This window comes from Dermacentor albipictus, chromosome 6, assembly GCF_038994185.2.
Source record: "Dermacentor albipictus isolate Rhodes 1998 colony chromosome 6, USDA_Dalb.pri_finalv2, whole genome shotgun sequence".
NCBI lineage: Eukaryota > Metazoa > Arthropoda > Arachnida > Ixodida > Ixodidae > Dermacentor > Dermacentor albipictus.
In genome coordinates this window covers 24,315,847-24,335,819 of record NC_091826.1, presented here as the reverse complement: position 1 = coordinate 24,335,819, position 19,973 = coordinate 24,315,847, and the positions used below count along the sequence as shown (strand labels likewise).

The 19,973-nt window shown below is 49.6% G+C and overlaps 2 protein-coding genes across 6 annotated transcripts in view; one reads left to right on the top strand and one right to left on the bottom strand.

Moving 5' to 3' along the window:
• The window catches only part of Grip (Glutamate receptor interacting protein), a 143,895-nt gene that overhangs the window by 86,239 nt on the left and 37,683 nt on the right, over window positions 1–19,973 (top strand). For 2 of the 5 annotated variants that reach the window (XM_070540171.1, XM_070540170.1), the window contains exon 1: window positions 4,607–5,120. The exons of the other annotated variants lie outside the window; for them this stretch is intronic. In XM_070540171.1, the coding sequence (XP_070396272.1) occupies window positions 4,607–5,120 (514 nt within the window). Of the gene's footprint in view, window positions 1–4,606; window positions 5,121–19,973 lie in introns of those variants that run through there. 5 annotated transcript variants of the gene reach the window in all.
• On the bottom strand, window positions 1,143–4,198 carry LOC135896494 (uncharacterized). Its single transcript, XM_070540173.1, has 3 exons — window positions 2,443–4,198; window positions 2,285–2,365; window positions 1,143–1,344 (listed from the first exon to the last, which is right to left on the bottom strand). The coding sequence occupies exons 1-3, from the start codon at window positions 2,737–2,739 to the stop codon at window positions 1,207–1,209; spliced, it is 516 nt and encodes a 171-aa protein (XP_070396274.1). The 5' UTR covers window positions 2,740–4,198; the 3' UTR covers window positions 1,143–1,206.

The following is a 19,973-nucleotide window of genomic DNA, read 5'->3' as shown; positions in this document are numbered from 1 at the left end:
TTAACGGAGAAAAATTGTGACTTCATTTAAATCGTCGAGAGAGAGAGAGAGAGGACTATAGGCAGGCAGGGATGTTAACCACTCAAGGGTCTGGTTGGCTACCCTACGCTGGGGGAAGGGAGAAGGGGAAGAGAGAGAAGGGAGAGAGAAGGTGTAGATACGTGTACGGACAGTACTTGAGTTAAAGCCGCTGCTTTAAATACGAGTTACCCGCAGCTGTCCTTATCAAAAGTGATTAGGTGATCATTACACGCATTACTGCTACCGCCCCTTTCTTTCTACACACATAGGCGTCCGCCGCTATTTCTAAATATTGCGCGTACGTCACTTCAGCACACATGGAGTAATCAGCGAAGAGTGGGCTTACTTTGCCCTCTTAGTAGACGTCGCCGGACCATCGCAATATCATTAATAGTTATCGATCGTCAGCCTCATTTACGTCCACATCAAGACAGAGGCCTCTCCCAGTGACTTCCAATTACACCTGCCTTGCGTCAGCCGATTCAATTTTACAGGCCTGAAAATTTCCAAACTTCACCGCACCACATGCTTACCGCGGCCGTCAGCTATATTGACTGTGCGCTTCCCTTCTCTCGACCTCCATCCTGCAATTCTATATAATAGACAGCCGGCTATCTGTCCTATGCATTGCAAACTCGACTTCTTCCCTGTTAATGTCAACCAGAATATCAGCTATACCCGTTTGCTCCTTAACACACACCGCTTCCTGTCAATGTCACACCCACGTCACACCCACGTCACGTCCGCGTCACGTCCGCATCACGTCCGCATCACGTCTCACCTATACACCAGAACACCGTGAATTCAAAGGGCGCCGCCATATTGATGAGCGCCGGTCGCGCCATCTATCCCAAGCGCCGCGAAGTAGCAGGACTGGGCTGCCACGCCGGGAGATGCGACCCGGCGCGAAAGCGAAACTTGGGCTTTTTAGCTGGGCGGAAGGCGTGTTTCGCGTTTTTTCTAACCTGTCATTTTCGCTGTCTAGATTCAATCAAACTTCAAGACCTCATGCAAGTGCACAATGGACACACTGAGTGCTGTGCAGACTGCAGTAGCGAATACATCGGGTAGGTACGCTATTACGTTTGTACAAACCGCGCGCTATATATATGCTAGAACACGTGTGAGCTTTTTGGCACGTAACCTGTGAAGGAATTTACAGCACTGTGTTGGTGCCATATATTATTAAAGCACGCAGAACACTGTCATCTGCACTTTCAGTTTGGTCTTGTTTGTCATGGTCTCTACTGGGTTGGCCGCGTTTGGCAACCAACTGGCGAGGTCGTTTGACTGCCTGGTTTGCAGACGCCTGCCCTTCACCACCTGCACATCGAAAACAAAATAGATGTTATAGTAAGAAGGGCTGTAGTTATTTCCTATGCCATCACTGTTGCGAAGATATAAAGTCCTCTCAAAATGAAATAGAAAATACACCAGGCCAATTGTATCGTGCAACCACTTAAGAGTACAACATCCAGAACAAAAGCCTACAGCACTCGAACAAGCAGCATATGATGCTAAACCTGCACTCATTGGAAAATGAGGAACTACAGTAGTTATAATGTTCAACTACATGTGCAGTCAAAGCCCGTATAACAGGGCGAGCATGACAGATGCAGGTGTTGTACAGTTGCACAAACCATGACAGGGCACGTAAAATTACCATCCTTACTTAAAGCTGCATCATCAGGGCCCCTTTGGTACAAGACAACAACCGCACCTGCATTCCAAGAAATTAGCCCCACCAACTGCAGCTACCTGGTACCAGACCTGTTTCGATTGTGCGAGGCCATCGGATTGTTGGCGCTCCCTTAGAAAAAAAAACAGTAAAAGAAAACTAGTGAGAACGATCAAAATTTTGTTACAAAATACAAGAATAATTAAGCACCTTATTTTCCTCGCCATATGAACGGAAATATTTTGCGCTTTGCCCCGCATAACAGCCCGCACGCACTTTAGAGCTCAGGAGGCTCAAATGAATTCGTTACGAATGACACCTGCAACACCAGCTCGTAAAGGTAGGTGCGCTGCAAGAACACCTTCGGTGACGAGTAGTCGTCGTTTACGTTTTTGTGGACGCATGCTACGTGACGAGCAGACTTCGGTTTACTTTCATTAGCAATAACGCTCAACAGCAAGGCCTACAACTTGTCGTTCACGCTTAATGGTCATTCCGTGCGCTGCAAGTATCGCTAACCGCAAACTCAACTGTTCCGTTTAACCGTCGGGAGCTCTGCCTGAATGAAAACACGATAAGGCTTGCCTGTTTGTTATAGCCAAGGCGAAGCACCGGCGCGGGATTCTGCTCTGTAGGCTTGTTGCCCAGAAAGTGCTCGGAGGAAACCTGCGTGTTACACATATTACGTTTGTAGGGCGCAAAGTTGAACGTGGCACCAAAATATACACAGATTGAATACTCACTCGTGCATTTTCACTGGGTTGGTAGTTCTTCCTATTCACTGCAGCTATCCACTGGTGGCGCAGCTTGGCATTCTTCGTTGCGGATGGAAATCGGTGCAGGCTGAAAACACTGAACCGGCACGATTCCCTACGTGTGTTGTGCTCTTCGCAAACAGCGCTAAGCAACCTGCTCCTTTTCCGCTGGTTGTTTTGGCATCCAAACACGACGCAATGATGCCCAGATGACTTCTTGTACTTTGGATCCGTGTGAACGGGCACATTTCCGCACTTTGGAGCCCTAGAGCTGGCGCTTGCCATGTCTACTGTTCGCCGGCGAACACACTTTGGCAGCCTAGTACAAAACGGCGCCGGTCGACCGGGCAACCCGGCTGCGAGAGTATGCGTTCGGTTAGTCTGGGTGCGAGACTAGCGTGTTCTGGTCTATATACCGTTCGCCGCTCCATCGCTCGTTAGCGGTCACTATAGCTTGTCAAGCTTACTTGCCATCCTCCAAACTTAAGTCTCATAAATTACCGCTGGTAGAACAAGCAGGTGTTGCACTGTATACGTTTCAAGGATATAGCGGTAAGCATGCTATTCAGGACTTCGGTGTGCACGCTATAGATCTCGTGACGTACAGATACACGAACACAATGCTGTCTAGCAAAGAAATTGAAAAATAATAAATAGGAGCAATTGGTGGTAACAGCGTTCGGGAGCATTTCTCATAAGCTCACGCGCAAAATGGCATTTTTAGGAAACATCCGCGAGGTTTTGCTCGACTTCCCGCGAGTTTTCTTTCGTAGATAAATATTGTTCAAGGACCGCTTTTGGCGCATCAATCTGGCTTTGAAAGAAGTCGCTTCAAGCTCTTCTGCAGCTATACATTAGACAGTGAAATACGACTTGCCGCTTCTAATGACGCGTAGCGAAGCGCCCGTTCGTTTGGGTGTTTGTTTAGTAAGGCTTCCGTTTTAAAGCATACGTGTGTCATGCCCCCATTCCTTACTCGAAAACTAAAAACGGCCGACAAGCTACGCGATCATTTTTCACTGGGGAACGCATATAATCCTTCAACCTCGCACGTGCGACACATTCACGGAATGAATCATGCCCGAAGCAGAAGCAAATACCGGTTTAGCGCGAGAGCCTCCTGGCAACCTTGAGTAGTCCCCACAAAGCGAAATACTAACACACACACACACACACACACACACACACACACACACACACACACACACACACACACACACACACACACACACACACACGAGGAAAGCGCTGCAGTTCGGACAGCCCTCAACATGCGCAGATTTTGACGCACTGGCGCTCAAAATCGAAACTACCTCCTTTCGGCCGCCTGATATAAGTCGACCCACCCTTTCCCCAGTTCTACCTTTCCAAGTCGGTGCGCGCGGTTTAGCCGAGGCGTAACTGGCTTGTCATTCGCATTAAACGCGTGTTTGTATTATCCGGAGTAGATACATTAAGCGAGTTATGCTTCGAAGACCGCCGCCCAGAAAATACCGGAGCGGAGAAGGTTGATAGGAAGGGGAAAGAAAAAGCTAAACTAAGACCTGTATGTGGGCAAAGCCACAAACAGATTGAGAGAGCGCGAGAGGGGCGGGAGTGAATGAAAACCGCAGGCAGCCGCATTGAAAAAAAAAAAACTAAAAAACGCCATCACCCGCTTGCTCCCGCTGCTGCTGCGGCTTTACGCCCCTCCCCAACTCTTGTATTTCGTAAGCGTTGGCGAGGGTGAGGAGGAAAGCGGAGGTAAAGTTACGTGGGGCTCACGCTGCGCAGGATTGGGGTCTTGAGGAGGTCGGGAGGTGAAAGTATTCGGCTTATATATCTGTACGGAGTTGGGGGGGGGGGGGGGGTACAGTTACCCTTGTCGGGGCAAGTCAGTGTGCCTCTATCCTCATGAAAGATCTGTCGCAGGGGAGAGCGGGACAGTAGCCCTGGCATTGCGGCGCCGTTGCCCCATCTTACGCCCTCACACCTCCGCCCTCACTCACACACATGCACCCCGTAGAGTGAAAACACCTCGTCCAATGACATTCGCCCGCGGAGTCCACTGCTCCGCCAAGTCTGCGGGGAAAGAAAACAGAAGCGAGTGGAGGCGCCGGTTCGTCTGCGAGCGGCCCGTCGTCTGCATTGCCCCGCGAACGTCTGTTGCCACATGTGCAGTGCGAGACGGCCGTTTGCCGTCGCTCGGCTTGAACGTTTTGAACGGCTTTCGCTGTTCGCCTGTCACGGTTTTGCGAAAGAACGTCACCTGTCGTGTACAGAAGGTCTGCTTCTGCCAGAACACCGAGAAGTTGTGTTTGGTTTCGAGAGCCTCGCGAAGGGTGTGCGCGTGTGCTCGACTATTCTGACGTGCGTGTGCTCGACTATTCTGACGTGCGTGGTGCCGGCCCGACTGCAAGGCGCGAGTTGTACCGTGTTTTCGCTCTCGCGTTTCTGCAATCTCTCGATTTGCGGAATGAGTTCCGTCGGAGATGGATGTCGGCCGTGCAACTCGTGTTGTTGCTGCTGTGGCGCTGGACGTGAACTCACAACCGTTTCGTGTCACAACAACAACGAAGCATCTCGCCGACAGACGACAGCAACAACAACGGCGGCGGCTGTGAGAAGCAGACGACGTTCTCGCTTCTGGAAGTGGATTAAGCGCCGTCTGCTCTCCGTGGCCCACGGTAGGCGCTGTTTACCTGCACTGAGCAAAAACGAAACCGTCGGGAGTTAATTATCATCGTCATTGTTAAGATTAGCCATTCGACAGGCGGAAAGATTAGATCAAGTAGATAGATAGATAGATAGATAGATAGACAGATAGATAGATAGATAGATAGATATCTATCTATCTATCTATCTATCTATCTATCTATCTACTTGATCTAATCTTTCCGCCTGTCGAATGGCTAATCTTAACAATGACGATGATAGATAGATAGATAAATAGATAGATAGATCTATCTATCTATCTATCTATCTATCTATCTATCTATCTATCTATCTATCTATCTATCTATCTATCTATCTATCTATCTATCTATATCTATCTTAGCACCCACCACGTACACAGTTGACTGTATATATCTATAGGTAACATGAAATGTCGGGATACGTGCATGTAACATCTCTTGAACAAACGAATGAAACCTACGAGGAAACGCACAAGGACCAAAGGTTTCTATTTCCTTAAAAACAGGACTAATCTGCAAGGGTACCCCACTGCGAGTTCTATTAGTGCCTTTCTTAACATAAATGAACCGAGAGTCCGTTTACACACACCGTCTCTTCTACTGTGCGCGTGAGCTGTTTTCTTGCTCTGTCGCCTTTTTATTATCGTTTCGATATCGTTCCTCCATGTAGGGTGGCAAACCTAGTGTCTGTAAGGTTAACCACCCTAACTTTTGTTGCTTACCTCTTGTGTCTCGGTAAAGGCTTACAAAAAGGAGGGCTTCCTTGTTGAGAGAAAATCGCCCGAAACAATACAATGTTCCTTCAAGCTGCACAGCTTCTCACCCCTTCTTTTATTTTTTCCCAGTTTGGCGAAGTTGTATTCTGGACGCAGTCGAATTGCGCCCTGTTTGCGTTTTGAGCCAATCAGAGAGTAATACATAGCAGCCCCTTGAGCCAATCAGAGTTTCAGGGCGGTGTCGCAACCCGTCTTTAGTTTTTTCTTGCTTCTTCTCAACTCACCAAGGCCTCCTCTCAGGGTGACATTGGCCTTCTTTTATGCGAAGCATATTACGAGGGCTCAACCCAGCTCCTCAGGCGCGGCGGTGACCATGAAATCACGTGACACCGTGACGTCACGACAGAGGAGAAGTGGCTTTGGCTCAACTCTTGCAAGACGGGCTGGGTGGGAATCGAACCAGGGTCTCCGGAGTGTGGGACGGAGACGCTACCACTGAGCCACGAGTACAACGCTTCAAAGCGGTACAAAAGCGCCTCTAGTGAATGCGGTGTTGCCTTAGAAACGCGCTGTTTCTAAGGCGTGCGTCTCTTGCTCAGGCGCACATTTCGTTGCCGCGCCGAACGCTGCTTTGCTCGACGCTCACCGCGTCCAATGCGGGGCGCGTAGTCGCTGCCCTGTAGCCCATTGTCTTACACCCCTTGGCGGGTCGACGGGAACGCTGTCGCGTTCCACTCTTGAAGGCGAAGAAGTAATGCATGAGTTGTTTCTTCGTCTAGCCGAACCAAATATAGCCAAGCAACAGCAGTTCACCAGGCTAAACAGTGGTTCAACAACTAAAATAAAGGCTAGTATGCTTCGCATCCTGGGCTTAACCTTACCTAAGCCACAGCCATTTTTCTTTTTGCTTACTAATAGAGCTTAATTTGATAAATCTATTTAGTGCACGTTTAGTTTAACACAAAATGAGAGATGTCACCTGCATCCACGCCGTTAATCTGGAAGTGTATGGAGGCGTAAAAAAGCGACGGCTGCAGCAACGCGAGAACGTCCTCGGCCGTATGGATTACACCAATTACTACACTGCGCCTTATAACACGGCGGCAATATTGCGCCGGAACGTTTACCCAATCAATCTCGTTCATTCAGGCGTCCCACGTGACAGCAGCGTCAGCAGCAGCAGTGGGTCTCCCGCGAAAGGTGTTCGAAAAAAAGCTCGACTCTGCAGCCTCACGGAATGTGTGTTAGAACTTCGTAATGCGCATGCGCGACGTGGGCGATCGAATCTTCCGTGTCCTGAAGTTGTTGCCGAAACCAATCTCTTCCTGCAGAGCCAGTAAGTGCGACACCCTGCCGGCTGCGTCTTATAACATGCACTGACGAATGAGAACATGCAAAACTCGGCGCTTAGAATGTCAGTGAAAGCCCTCCGAGGGCCTCCATGTTCATAAACGAATACTTGCGTTGCAGCTGTTCGCATGGGCATATGTGCCAGCCGATGCTGATGAGACACGTACAGTCTTCATCAATTTGAAATGAAACACCTCGATATTTCTTTTTTCAAACGTCCGTAGGGGACTAAACACACATGCCCTCCATAAAAGTGTTCAACAGTGTGTTCAACAAGGTTTTCAACAGGAAAACTTAACACCATGCATCGAGTTCCTAGATTTGAATCCATGCATCACGAGTTAACGTCGTTCTAAAAGTATTCACTGTTTTCTTTCGTACTGATGACGACTGCCGGGTATTACAGGCGAAGGCAGCCGGCCAACGACAAAGACGGCACATGCGAGCGAAAAGCTTTGTGAATTCGGTCCCAGCAGGAACTGAGACTTATATATCGGATAAAATATATATATATTCGCGGACTTGAAGTTGCTATTCTGTAGAGCTCGCCTCCGAGCTCCCTCGTTTGTATATATAGAACCGTACACACTCCGTACGTGTCTCCGTTCAAACCGCGAATTAGTCCCCCACAGATAATCCGAGGCCGTTACAATCCCTCCTGTATGTTGAGTGGTTGGCTAAACAGCTTTGCGACGGTTTCCCGGCCCATGCAATCCGCGGGCCGGACAACTGATAACTTCACCGTGTCACCGATAACCCCGAATCGCCACTCGTGGGGTTAATATACGACAGCTTGCAAGGGCGCGCGAAGTGATCACAGTTACCGAGCAACGTACAGTGGCGTTCAAAGTCGAGATTATAATCTCGATCACAGCTTGCACAAATACGCGTTCGTTTGATTGTAATGACTGAGGTTGCCAGGTCACGTGAGCTGGTGCGTTGTGGTGGACCTGCTCAGCGCAGCCATCGGTTCGGGTTTGCTGGACCAGTATTTTTGTTTGTTTAACTTTGGTTGGCTCTGTATATGTGTATCGGTATGTGTCCATTCTTGGCCAATCCCAGAGAATGGACGTGCTAAGTTGTCACGAAGGATATGTATGCCGTTAAATATATTAAAGCGACAGCGCTGCGTCCGCAACATATATATTTTCGCGTCAAGCGCACGTGGCCGCTTGATGGGTCGCCACTGCAACGAAGCTTCAACCAGAGAGTTGTGATTACGATTCATAGTATATATTGTGGTATCATTCGGAATTGTGGTTGGCGGTGAGTCTGCCACTTCGTGTGTCTGCTGACGTGCCCATAAGGGTTCGCGATTCACGGATGGCGCGGGGATACGCAGGGGGGGGGGGGGGGGGGTGAGGGGGTCACGCAGACGGAAAAAAAAGCCATCGCTGACATTGACCATCATCATCTTCGATTGTTTCTGTCACCATACTTTCTTTTTTTTAAGTGTAAACAGACTTACTATAAATGTCTTCTGTGGCAGATAGCGCAATTATGTCACATCGGCTGGATGGCTTGAAGAGGCGCACGTTTCTTGTTCTACAAATAGGGCTGGGATGCTATAGCTCATCATAAGTGGGATGTGGTGCATCACAGCTTCAGTTGCTTTTGCACCATAGTGAGAGAGAGAGAGAGATGAAGAGGAAAGGCAGGGAGGTTAACCAGATATAGTCTCCGGTTTTCTACCCTACATTGGAGTTGGGAGATAGGGGTTAGAGAGAGAAATGAAGAGGAATGGGTCAAAAGAAAAGAAAGAAAAATGAACACACAGAATTAACGGAAGTGAACACTGGCTGGCTGACGCAGTCCACAGTTTCCACGGCACCGTGGGCGAAGCCACGTATATTCTCCACTGTGCAATACGAGCGCGAAGAAGTAACTTCGCGTTTCGGCGCTCGCCCGGTTGGGACAAATCGGATCACGTGACTGGCCCGTCGAAACCAATGCCGCCTTCCATCAGTCCCCATTATTACGCCCTCGGCCCGCGGTGGATGCGAACGTTCGTGTACACACGCGCGAGAACGCAACGAGGGAGCCACTACGGGTGGTGACCCGACGTGGCAAATAAAGAAAAAAAAACATATGGCGGCATATGTAGCCGACGTATGCGCGCAAACAGATTTGCGGACCGCAACTCGCCCCTACCCTCCCCCCACCCTGCCTGCCTTCCTTCCTCCTCTCCACTTCTGGCGGTAATAAAATTACCGTCTGCCGACGCGATTACGGATGACGCTGGCACTCTCATGCGCTCGCCATAAGTTCGCTGTGGAGCCTCTCACGAGATTAGGCACATACACCCAGCGCCATCTATGCAGCCACTGGAGACAGCGGCGGTCGCGTTAACAACAATGCTCGGTGTGTCGGGACGGGAAAGAGGGGAGGGGGGGGGGTGCACAGGGAGTCAATGGGGCTCTCGCCTATAGTCAGGTCTATTGCGAAGCGCCTTAGCATAGCATTTAACTATGGCGCTGAACTTCCGGGACAATGTACAGTGCTATGTACAGAAAAAAAATGTACTTATTCTAGAACTGATGTACTAGTTCTGCGCAAACCCGCAAGGTGGAGGGAATATCATAAGAAGCCAACAAACACTGACACCAAGGACAACATAGGGGAAACTACTTGTGCTTAATAAATTAAATAAAGAAACGCCAAATTAGTGGAAATGAAAGTGGATGAAGAAACAACTTGCCGCAGGTGGGGAACGATCCCACAACCTTCGCATTTCGCGTGCGATGCTCTGCCAATTGAGCTACCGCGGCGCCGTTTCCCCGTCCACCTTCTTGGGTATTTATGTTTCCTGCGAAGGAAATATACTCATATTCCCTCAAGGCCGAGGGAAGTAATTAATGAAGGTAAATGAGAAATCTTGGCTTTGCTTCGAATCGTCAATAAGTTCGGCTTCGCCCTGCCATCTGCTAGCCGCCTGGTTAGCTGCGATTGTAGAGCGGCTGCCCCGGAAAGACGGTGGTCCCGAATTCGAGTCCGGTACCAGGACGAATTTTTCTTCAACTGCGAGGCTTTTCTCTTTCGAGGAACCCGTATGGGTTTCCTTTGTAGCAATTGCTACGATTGGGTGGACGTCTCATTTTCTCTTAACTATGCTAGAACTGTGCGTATGAACAGATGGCAGCAAATCACGATGCTGGACATATTATTAGCAGCTAGTGGTGGCCGGTGAATGGCGAATCGCAATTGCGAACGAAGACCCGCATTCCCGGAAATGCTCCTACGCTATAGAAATTTTCGTAAGACCAAATCCCAGCCAATCTCGATGCTGGGTACATTATTAGCGGAGGCGGACGGCTGATTGGAAGAAGCACCTATACGAACGAAAAGATCTGTAAATTCGATCCTTGGGGCTGAATTCACAAAGCATATCGTTCTAAAGTGATCTTTGTACCACTGGCTGGGCGTCTTCGGTTACAATGTGTGCAGCATCAGGATTGGCTGGAATTATCACTTACGTACAATTTTAGCTGAGGAACCCTTTTTGAATATGGGCCCAGGGCTCATATTCACACACACACACAAAAAAAAAGAATTATAAGCAAGAGTTCTTCGTAAGAGCAAATTCTGGCAAATCGTGCTGCTGGATGTAATATTAGCGAAAAAGGCTGGCTGATGGCTTTGTGAATTGGGCCTCAGTTTAGCGTAGGAAAATGATCTTTTCTATTATATTTTTTTTCTTCCAAGGCAGAAGTATACGTCATTTTCAGTAAAACTGCTGAACCAGTAGTCCCAGGCTAGTAAAGGCCCGTTGTGCACAGTTGCTGAAGCATAAACGTACAGCTGTAGTAATATCCGATGTCACATATACACTCCAAATACAAAACGTTAGACAGTGAGCAGAAGTGAAGGCAATAATGTCGCCAAACCAAAATGAAAGATACCAGAAACTGACGCAAGCACATCAGTAAGCAACAAGGGAAAAAAGAAAAGGCATTCCTTTGTGAATACAAGTCCTGTTTAACGCACGACGCATCGTCTTCAAAATGAATGGAAATAAACTAGAATTACTTCACCGGTTAATTAATTGACCTAAGGCAAAGGGCCAATCGAGTTCAAAACTTCCAACCGACGCCCCAGCGCTATATAGTCTACACCCACACATCGTTAAAGAATAAAAATAAACGAATAAAGCGTCAAGCAGTGCGGTACCTGGCGTTGCCGAGGATGGTGGCATGTCGGGGCGTGAGCCCCCCGCCTCCGCCCCTCCCTTGATTCATCCCCCCCCCCCATACCCCGACCGCTCTCACCAAAAATAAATCTTTCCGGTCGCGCGACAAGAATGGCACGTCGGGCGAGGCATCTCGATTCGGCATCTCGCCGACGCCACGCCGCGCGAAGGCCCGAATTTTCCTCGGTCGCGCTCTGCCCGCCTTGCATCGCAGTGGTGCGCCTCTCAAAGGCAGCTTGCCGCGCTTTCAGTGTGCGCGCACCTCGCATTTTCCAATAATAATAATAATAATATTTGGGGTTTTACGTGCCAAAACCACTTTCTGATTATGAGGCACGCCGTAGTGGAGGACTCCGGAAATTTTGACCACCTGGGGTTCTTTAACGTGCACATAAATCTAAGTACACGGGTGTTTTCGCATTTCGCCCCCATCGAAATGCGGCCGCCGTGGCCGGGATTCGATCCCGCGACCTCGTGCTCAGCAGCCTAACACCATAGCCAGGGAAAGGTAGGTGGCGGGTGATTATGTTATGGTACAATGAGATACTATATACACGTTGTCCTATATGCGGATGGGCACTGTAGACGCAATACACGTAAGAGCAATCTTGTCCACACAAAAGGTAATCTTGTCACAAAAAGTTATTGCGCAAACACAAGAAGCCGTAACGTCGATACGTTGCTGCAACGTACAGTGCGGTCCACTGTTAAAGGGAACGCAGGAATGTCAATCCCGTGCGAATTTTTTTCCCCTCTGGCAAGTGTAGTACAATCACCCCGCTTTGCAGCAGGTGACTTCTGGTTGGCGGCGTTGGCACCTTTCTACACGCTGGTGCAGTGCATTGACATAGCTTCAGCATGTAGTACATGCAGCTGCAGCACCAACGGAGTGAGAGCCGCACATTAGAGTGTTCCCTTTAACAGTGGACCGCACTGTACATGATGACGTGGAGCATAACTTCGTGCATATGCGTTTATTAGTGTTGATGCATCAGGGATGGCGGCGGCAGCATCAGTGAAAGTACTGCTACTAGTAGTAGTAGTAGTAGTAGTAGTAGTAGTAGTAGTAGTAGTAGTAGTAGTATTCTTGGCGATAGTAACCGCGTAATAGTAGTAGTAGTCCCGTGTATCGCACATAGTAAATCACAAGAAGTGGCAGCAGGGATTGTGGCTGCGTCGCGCTTACCCGGACACCAGGGCCGGTATTCACTAACAGCTCTTCCGTCACATTTGTTCGTAAGAGCGGGGGGGAGACTGACGGCGCGGTCCAGCAACGCAGTCTGCGTGAGAGCGCCAAAGCGGCCCTATGTATATACGACCACGGTGTCGGTGATGAATCATCGGCAAGAAGCCGCCGGCAAACAGACCCCCCATACACCGTTTCAGACCACTCTAAAAACATCTTTCATCGCCCCCATCCCTCTCTCGTGTAGGGTAGCAAACCGGTTAAGCTACACCGGTTAACCTCCCTGCCTTTCCTTCCCCACGTTTTCCTTCCTTCCTCCTTCCTAAAAGCAGTTGCACCCTTTGGGATGTAGATTTGCCTCAAAACGATAATCGCGATCTGTCTGGCTAGCGTTTCCTTCTCGAAAACGCTATACTTTACTGTCGATAATGCTCTCCTGCTAGTAACAGCGCAAAATATAGACAAGGGACGAGACAAGAAGACACCACAAGCGCTGACTTTCAACAACGTTTATTCCGAAAGAAACACGGCTTTTTATAAACATTTATAACATTTTATAAGCAGGATGGAAAACCAACAAGCCCAAGCTGCTATTCTAGCGATAATGCTCTGTCATGCTGAATAACGCGCACGCCGTTCGTGACTTTGAAGTGCCGGGCCCGCAGCGTTACTAAAGGAAATGCGGGCAAGGCAGGTGACGATTACCGCTGCGAAGCAAATATGCAACACGAATAATTAATTAATTATGGGGTTTATTACGTGCCAAAACCATTTTTTGATTATGAGGCACGCCGTAGTGGAGGAGTCCGGAAATTTTGACCACCCGGGGTTCTTTAACGTGCACCTAAATCTAAGTACACGGGTGTTTTCGCATTTCGCCCCCATCGAAATGCGGCCACCGTGGCCGGGATTCGATCCCGCTACCTCGTGCTCAGCAGCCCAACACCATAGCCACTGAGCAACCGCGGCGGGTATGCAACACGAAGGGTGCAACTGTTTTCGAGAGTGTTTAAAGAGAGCCATTCTGCAGTGGGCCGCGTTCCCACTTGGAGATGGTTCGATTTTTTTTTTTTTTACCCCAATCGCGCGAAACTGTGATACATGGGCTCAGTATCGAATAAAAGCGTCTTAGCCTCTAGAAACAAACCGATCGTGGTATACGGCTGCTAACGCTTTGGTTCAAATCAATTTGCTTTTCGTTGTGTTTCTTTTCGGTTTTTTTTCTTTTTTTTTCCTCATTTGCAGCCCGTCGCGGCAGCCTCACGTGCATGTTCGCGCGAGTATACGTCCTTGGCGCGAAGCGAAGCATGGATGGAACGCGCGGAGTGATACATTGTCGGGACCGGACTTCTTGCATCGCTTCTACAGTGTCGCACCTGCATCATGTCTGAAACGTGGCAGTTCACATGAAGGGTACTTCCCACGAAGAGCAACTCGGCCTGAGGTCGGCTGGGACCATGCAAGATCCAATAATTCTGTTTTTTTTTTAAGTGAAAGCTTTACTGGCCGCGAACTTGCGATTTCGCCGTGGCCGTGCTCCGAGGAGGCACGTGACGTCACACCGCGTTCCTCGTCGTTGCGCTCGCCTCCGCTCGCTTCGCCAGCTGCGTCGCATGCCTGATAACATGTCGGAGGATTGAAAAGGAGAGCTCGCGTGCGCCGCAACCACAGTTGAGGCGGCAGTATGGACGGCGACAATTCTGATAAGCAGCAGGAGGCCTGGAATCCACATCGGAACGAGATGAAGAGGAAACGAATCGCCCAGGAAACAAACGAACAGCGCGCCGAACTACTGGCTAAACGCCGCAACATAGCTAGACAACCAGACTAACCTGGACTTGCAATCAAGATTAACCAAGGCTAACCATGCTACGCCTTAGCTTTCGCTACGTATATCCTGGCATAGCCGAGCTAAGCCACTGCCAATATTTTTTTCCCCGCAAGATGCGAGAAAATTGTCAAACTTGTCGAGCGTAGTGCAGAGAACGTTTCCTCTTGCACTGAAACCGTAGTAATCGTACAGAAGATGCACAGTCGTCTATTGCCACCCCCGTAAGCTTCGCCTTACGGACTGGTCATTCCGATGAGGAGGTAGTAGTGAATGCTACTCCAAGCCACGTGCAGACGGCAAACGAGAGTCCTTTTCGCCTAATTTTGCGGCACAGCTTGCCGAAATGAGACCAACGCAAGTAAAACAAGCCTATACGTACTATTCAAATCGTTCAGGCTGAGGCGCTCAGGCTTTGTCGAGGTCTTCCTCCAAGTGCATCAACGGCGGCAACTACTGCAATCGCCAGAGGCCGCCTTCTCAAAACCCACACCACAGTTGAAGCACGTAACTAACGTAAGTTCACGTAAGTGCATTCAACGTAAGTGTACGTAAGGCACCTTGTCCGGACTCCTAGCCACCACCTAGCCTCTTTAGCTGCGGAAAGAAGACGTGCCTCGTTCTACCGAACGGTAACCGCTCACTCGCTCACTATGAGGCTATAACATATTGCGTCACACCTGCCACGAAACTTTCGACTCCTCCTTGGTGCCTCACTCAGCCACGGATCAAACCGTCAATACTTGGCGTCTGAGAAAAAAAAAAGCAAATATATCATCGCCGGCTCTTAAACAGCTCACCTTACTCTTACTCTATGAGAAGTACCAGCTTACACACACACATATACACCGAGGGTTCCGTCCTGCGGAACAACTCTACCGCAGCTGTAGTCACTCCAGCAAAAGCCACCGCTATCAAGTTCAAAACGTATCACTTGACAACGCCGATGGCAGCGGAATTCGCACCGCTTCCAAGTCGCGCGAGCCTCAGGGGGGAGGGTAGGCAGGGGGGGGTTAGTTCTACAACGGGCGGCCCCGGCAGCCGCGCCCCCCCCCCCCCCGGGCCGCTGTATCTTGAAAGTCATCTGTGATGGGGACAAGAGTCCGTCGTGCGCTGTGTTTCGCCGCTTAGTTCGCGTTGATGCCAGCGGCAGAACGAATGTCAGTTCGCTCGCTACTGCTGCCGCGTTTCCTCCCGCCAGCGTTTCGACACCGTATCTGCATGCGGTCATCGAGTGTGATGTGTTCACGCTTCCTTGTGCGCGCGTCACACCGTGCTTGTTAATGTATACCCTATGCTTACAAGTTTATACGGCCGATAAAACTACTATCGTTACTTCGTATAGCTGTCCACTAAATTGCCATCGCAATCGGTGGTTCGCCTTCCGGGCGAAACTGCGACTTCTTTAAATCGGAGTCTGTCTGTGTCCATGGTGTGGTTCTGACAGCTCTCAAAAACCGCGATATTGTAAAACAGGGCCTCGAATACCGCCTTTTTTTCTCTTTAAATATTTGTATATATGTCATATTGAGCTTAAAGACTTAAGTTGCCGGTGGAGCAATTCACGAAGGATGCTTTGCTGTTCTCCCCAATGGGACGGCGAAAAAAATAATTTTCAGAAACTCACTAAAATTGCCAGAACGACTGGGGTGGTTATGTGCAATAACATCTAGCGTTGAGCGCGAAGACTTCGGCTCCAGAAGCAGTTGGAGCTTGGTGAGTCTGTGGCATAACGTTCATACCACAGTCGTAAGCGTGCCTACGGGGGAATAAATTTCCTTCTCAACATTCACGAAGCGTCGGAAACCAAGAGTGTGGAAGTTGTAAGCATGATACAAGTTGCAGGAAATTTAGCCCTGGAAAGTGCGCGCGGAGTTTCGACTTTGTACACGCGACCACGTTGCCCACGTGCCCTGCTACGAGATGTAATGGCGATTCTCGGTTATCTTCGGTTAGCGACTCGCTGTGGTGGTAGTTCTAGCAACCATGTTCATCTGTTCGGGCGGCAGCCCGGCCCCTTGTTCTTTTCGGTCCAAACATCCTCAGGCGAGGCTAAGTGAGAGTGAGTGAAAGAACTTTGCTGGAGGTCCGGCGAGGGCGCTAACTCGTCGCGCACCCGGCTAGTCCCACGTCGGGACCGGCAGGTCTACTAGCCCAGCGGCCCGGTCGCGGGCAGGCTGGACGGCCAGGATTGGCTTGTCTATAGAGCGGGTCTACGCAGAAGCGAGTCCCACTACTCCTTGCACTACACGATTCGGCCATACGAATGCGCTCGTTTCGGGCCACGCTCGGAACGCAGCGGGCGTGCCGTCATTAAGAGGAAGCCTTACCTCGGGCCCGACTTTGATGCCGCCTATTCAAGTACAAGTTCAATTCAACTCAATTCAATTTTTATTTTTCCAGAAATAATAGGTACTGGAAAGATGTCAAGAGCTAAAAGCTGTCTCGACAGCTTGACTAGGCCCATGACCCCCTCTACAAGGCAGTATTGATGTACAGCAACAGGTAGTGTCCATGACATGAAGAAATGCGAAGAACAATGAATTATACAGTAGCATAAGGGTAATTAATTAATAAATCTACAGCATATGATTTCGAAAAGTGTGTAATAGCTTTGTTGAAAGCAGAAACACTTCACTGAAATAACACATGGGACGAGTATAACGAAATTTGTTGCATTTGAGAGGTGAACGTGACTGTAGTCAGCTGAGTTTAAGAGCCTGTTTTTTTTTTACAAAAGTTGTCGAAAATTAGTAAATTCGAAAAAAAAATAGGAGCACAAAATTCATAAATACCTATATCTGTATCAAGAATAGATATTGCAGTTCTATAAACTGCATCCATTAGAACATCCAAAGCGCGCAAACTTCGTTAAATCGTGTACAGGGGTTTTGCAAAAGGGCTATAATATTGTGGAACCACCAAGCACAGTAGCACAGGTAAGAGCCCAGTGTTTTATTTGTACGTCCCTTCATTTGATCTACTCCATCGTTTGTAACTTCTCTTCCTCATCTCCAAAGCCCCACCCCGCTACTCACTAATGTATAAAACCAGCGACGCGCCAGAAGAAGTTTGCCACACCTTGGGGTGCAGCCTTCGGCTTCCACTAAGACTTCCCTAAGAGGCGCTACCCTTTTACGTTGGCTATGGGCCGGGCTTCGCGTTTGCCAATTGCCTTGCCGTGGAAAGCTCTTGCTATGCCACGCCTTCCTTTCTCAACTGCCCCGTGGCAAATTGCTATTATGCCCACGGCAGAGAGAGAGAGAGAGAGAGAGAGAAAGAAAACATTTATTTGTCATCAGATTGGACGACTTCATCGCAGGGTGGAGCCCTTAGTTCAGGGCCCCATTGGCTCGCGCCACTTCGCGTGCCCGCCGGATCAGCCGTCGCTGCTCTTGCGGGTCTGAGCTGGTCAGCGCAGTCTCCCAGGAGGAAGGGGAAGGTGAAGGAATAGGGAAGCAGCCCGGAGGGTGTGGGCATTCCCAGGTGCAATGATATACTGTGGGCTTTGCTCCACAATAGGGACAGTATGAGGGATATTGTGAGGGATATTCTTCGTGGAGTCTACACCGTAATAATATATACAAAGCATGACGGACGTCCTAGCTGTAGCTGTGTGCTCGTCCGTGTGGAGTTTGCCCGTGTGGCCACCTGAACAGTTGCCACGTAACCTCCGAAATAAACCTCCAGTCCTTCGCCGGCGCCAGGAACTTGTGCCTACTGACCAAGACGATATACGTGTCCGACGTCACAGCTGACCGATATATCTGTTGTTACGAACAGCTTTATCGTGAGAACTAACGTAAGCGACGTTTCCGTACATCGTATACTTTACAAACTTGCGAGTTCCTGCACAATGTGAGGCGCTCGCGTATAAGCTCGACAGCTCGAGTTTTCCATCATCATCATCATAATAATCATCATAATCATCATCATCTTTCATGTCCGCTGCAGGACGAAGGCCTCTCCCTGCGATCTCCAATTACTCGTGTCCCAAATGACTCATTCGATTCCCACTTAGATACCTCCAAAGCGGATGAAGCCCGCCTACGATGTAATAAAGGAAATGTGTGACCGATGGTGGGGATCGAGCCTCTACCTCCCAGCACAGCAGCCCAATGCTCTACAACCATTAGGCCACGATCACACCCATGCTTCTCTCGTGGCAAAAGCGGTTCCTCGAAGCGCCTGCGGCCCCGGGAATACCGCATCAGTTTCTCGCCTTCCTCCCTTTCGCGATAGCGAGCGCTTTATGGCTTGGAGTGGCCTTCACGAATGCCTACTCAACACTAATTGGAATGGCTGATAGTCCTGCATGTGATGTTTGCGGATGCGAGGGGAACATTGAACACTTATTGTGCCGTTGTCCTCAATTTCAAGCACAAAGGCAGTCTTTGTCCAACACATTGAGGAAACTAGATGATCTCGTCCTCTGAGTGATGTCAAGAATGGCGAGCCGCTGAGCAGGATTGCCACCTTGCCACCCGATTACGACAAGGGGTGCAAGACGCGCACCTCTCCCTCTCCGTCGCTGCAGCTGCGAGGCGTTCAAAGAAGCGACCTTTGCGCTGGAATCCGCCGCCTTCCTCCAGCCCCTTCGACATTGTGACGGAACTGGTTCGGTGCGTGAACAATGATTCCGGAGTTCCCCAACGCGGAGCTGATTTGACACGCATGGACAAACCGCCGTGGGGACGACGTATTTTGGTGCGTCTCACGTTTTGGCGTGGCACGGAACAACGAGCGACCCTCGATCGGCGTCGATAGTTCCCGGAACGGCACCCTGACAACGTCGTCGTCGGACATCAGAGCGCGGTTGCCTTTGTGTACGTAAACTGGTCTGCAGAGCAACGGCGCGTTGGTGATGAGTAAACGAACAGTCGCCGCGTCGTAGGACCGGCGGATCGAGTGTATAAAAACTGTGGTTGTGCGAATGCTGAGAACACTTCTCTTGAGCAGTCATGTTAGACTGAGTCACTTCTCTCATGCAGTCATGTTGGACTGATACTCTTTTTCTCAAGCAGTCATGTTAGACTGATTTAATTTCTGTAAATAAACCCTTTTTCCTCGTTCTCGATGAGAAGCAGTTCTTCACTTCTTCAACGATCTCAGCGTAATTAAGTTGGACGACGGCATGGGCCAGCTACCTTCGAATTCATGCCGCACTCCAATCTTGGCAAAGGACCACGGACGATGGGATTGAGCCCCCAATCCTGACAGTGAACAGACGTTACTAGAGCACCGTCCCGACCGATCATCGGCCCAGAAGGTAGTGAAGGCACTTTTATGCTTTCTCAGAAATTCAGGTTTGCGCGAGTGGCCTTGACTCAAGTGCTGTCCGTACACGTATCTGCACCTTCTCTCTCCCTTCCCCTTCTCCCTTCCCCCGGCGTAGGGTAGCCAACCAGACTATTGACTGGTTAACATCCCTGCCTTCCTATATTACTCTCTCTCTCTTGAGGCGCTAACTTCGGGAACCGGCCTACATTTTCCGACAGCGCTGCCTTCGAGATCGGCCCACATGTTCTGTTGCAGGACACCTCCACACAACGCGAAGTTCGGCCACAATGGGATCGCG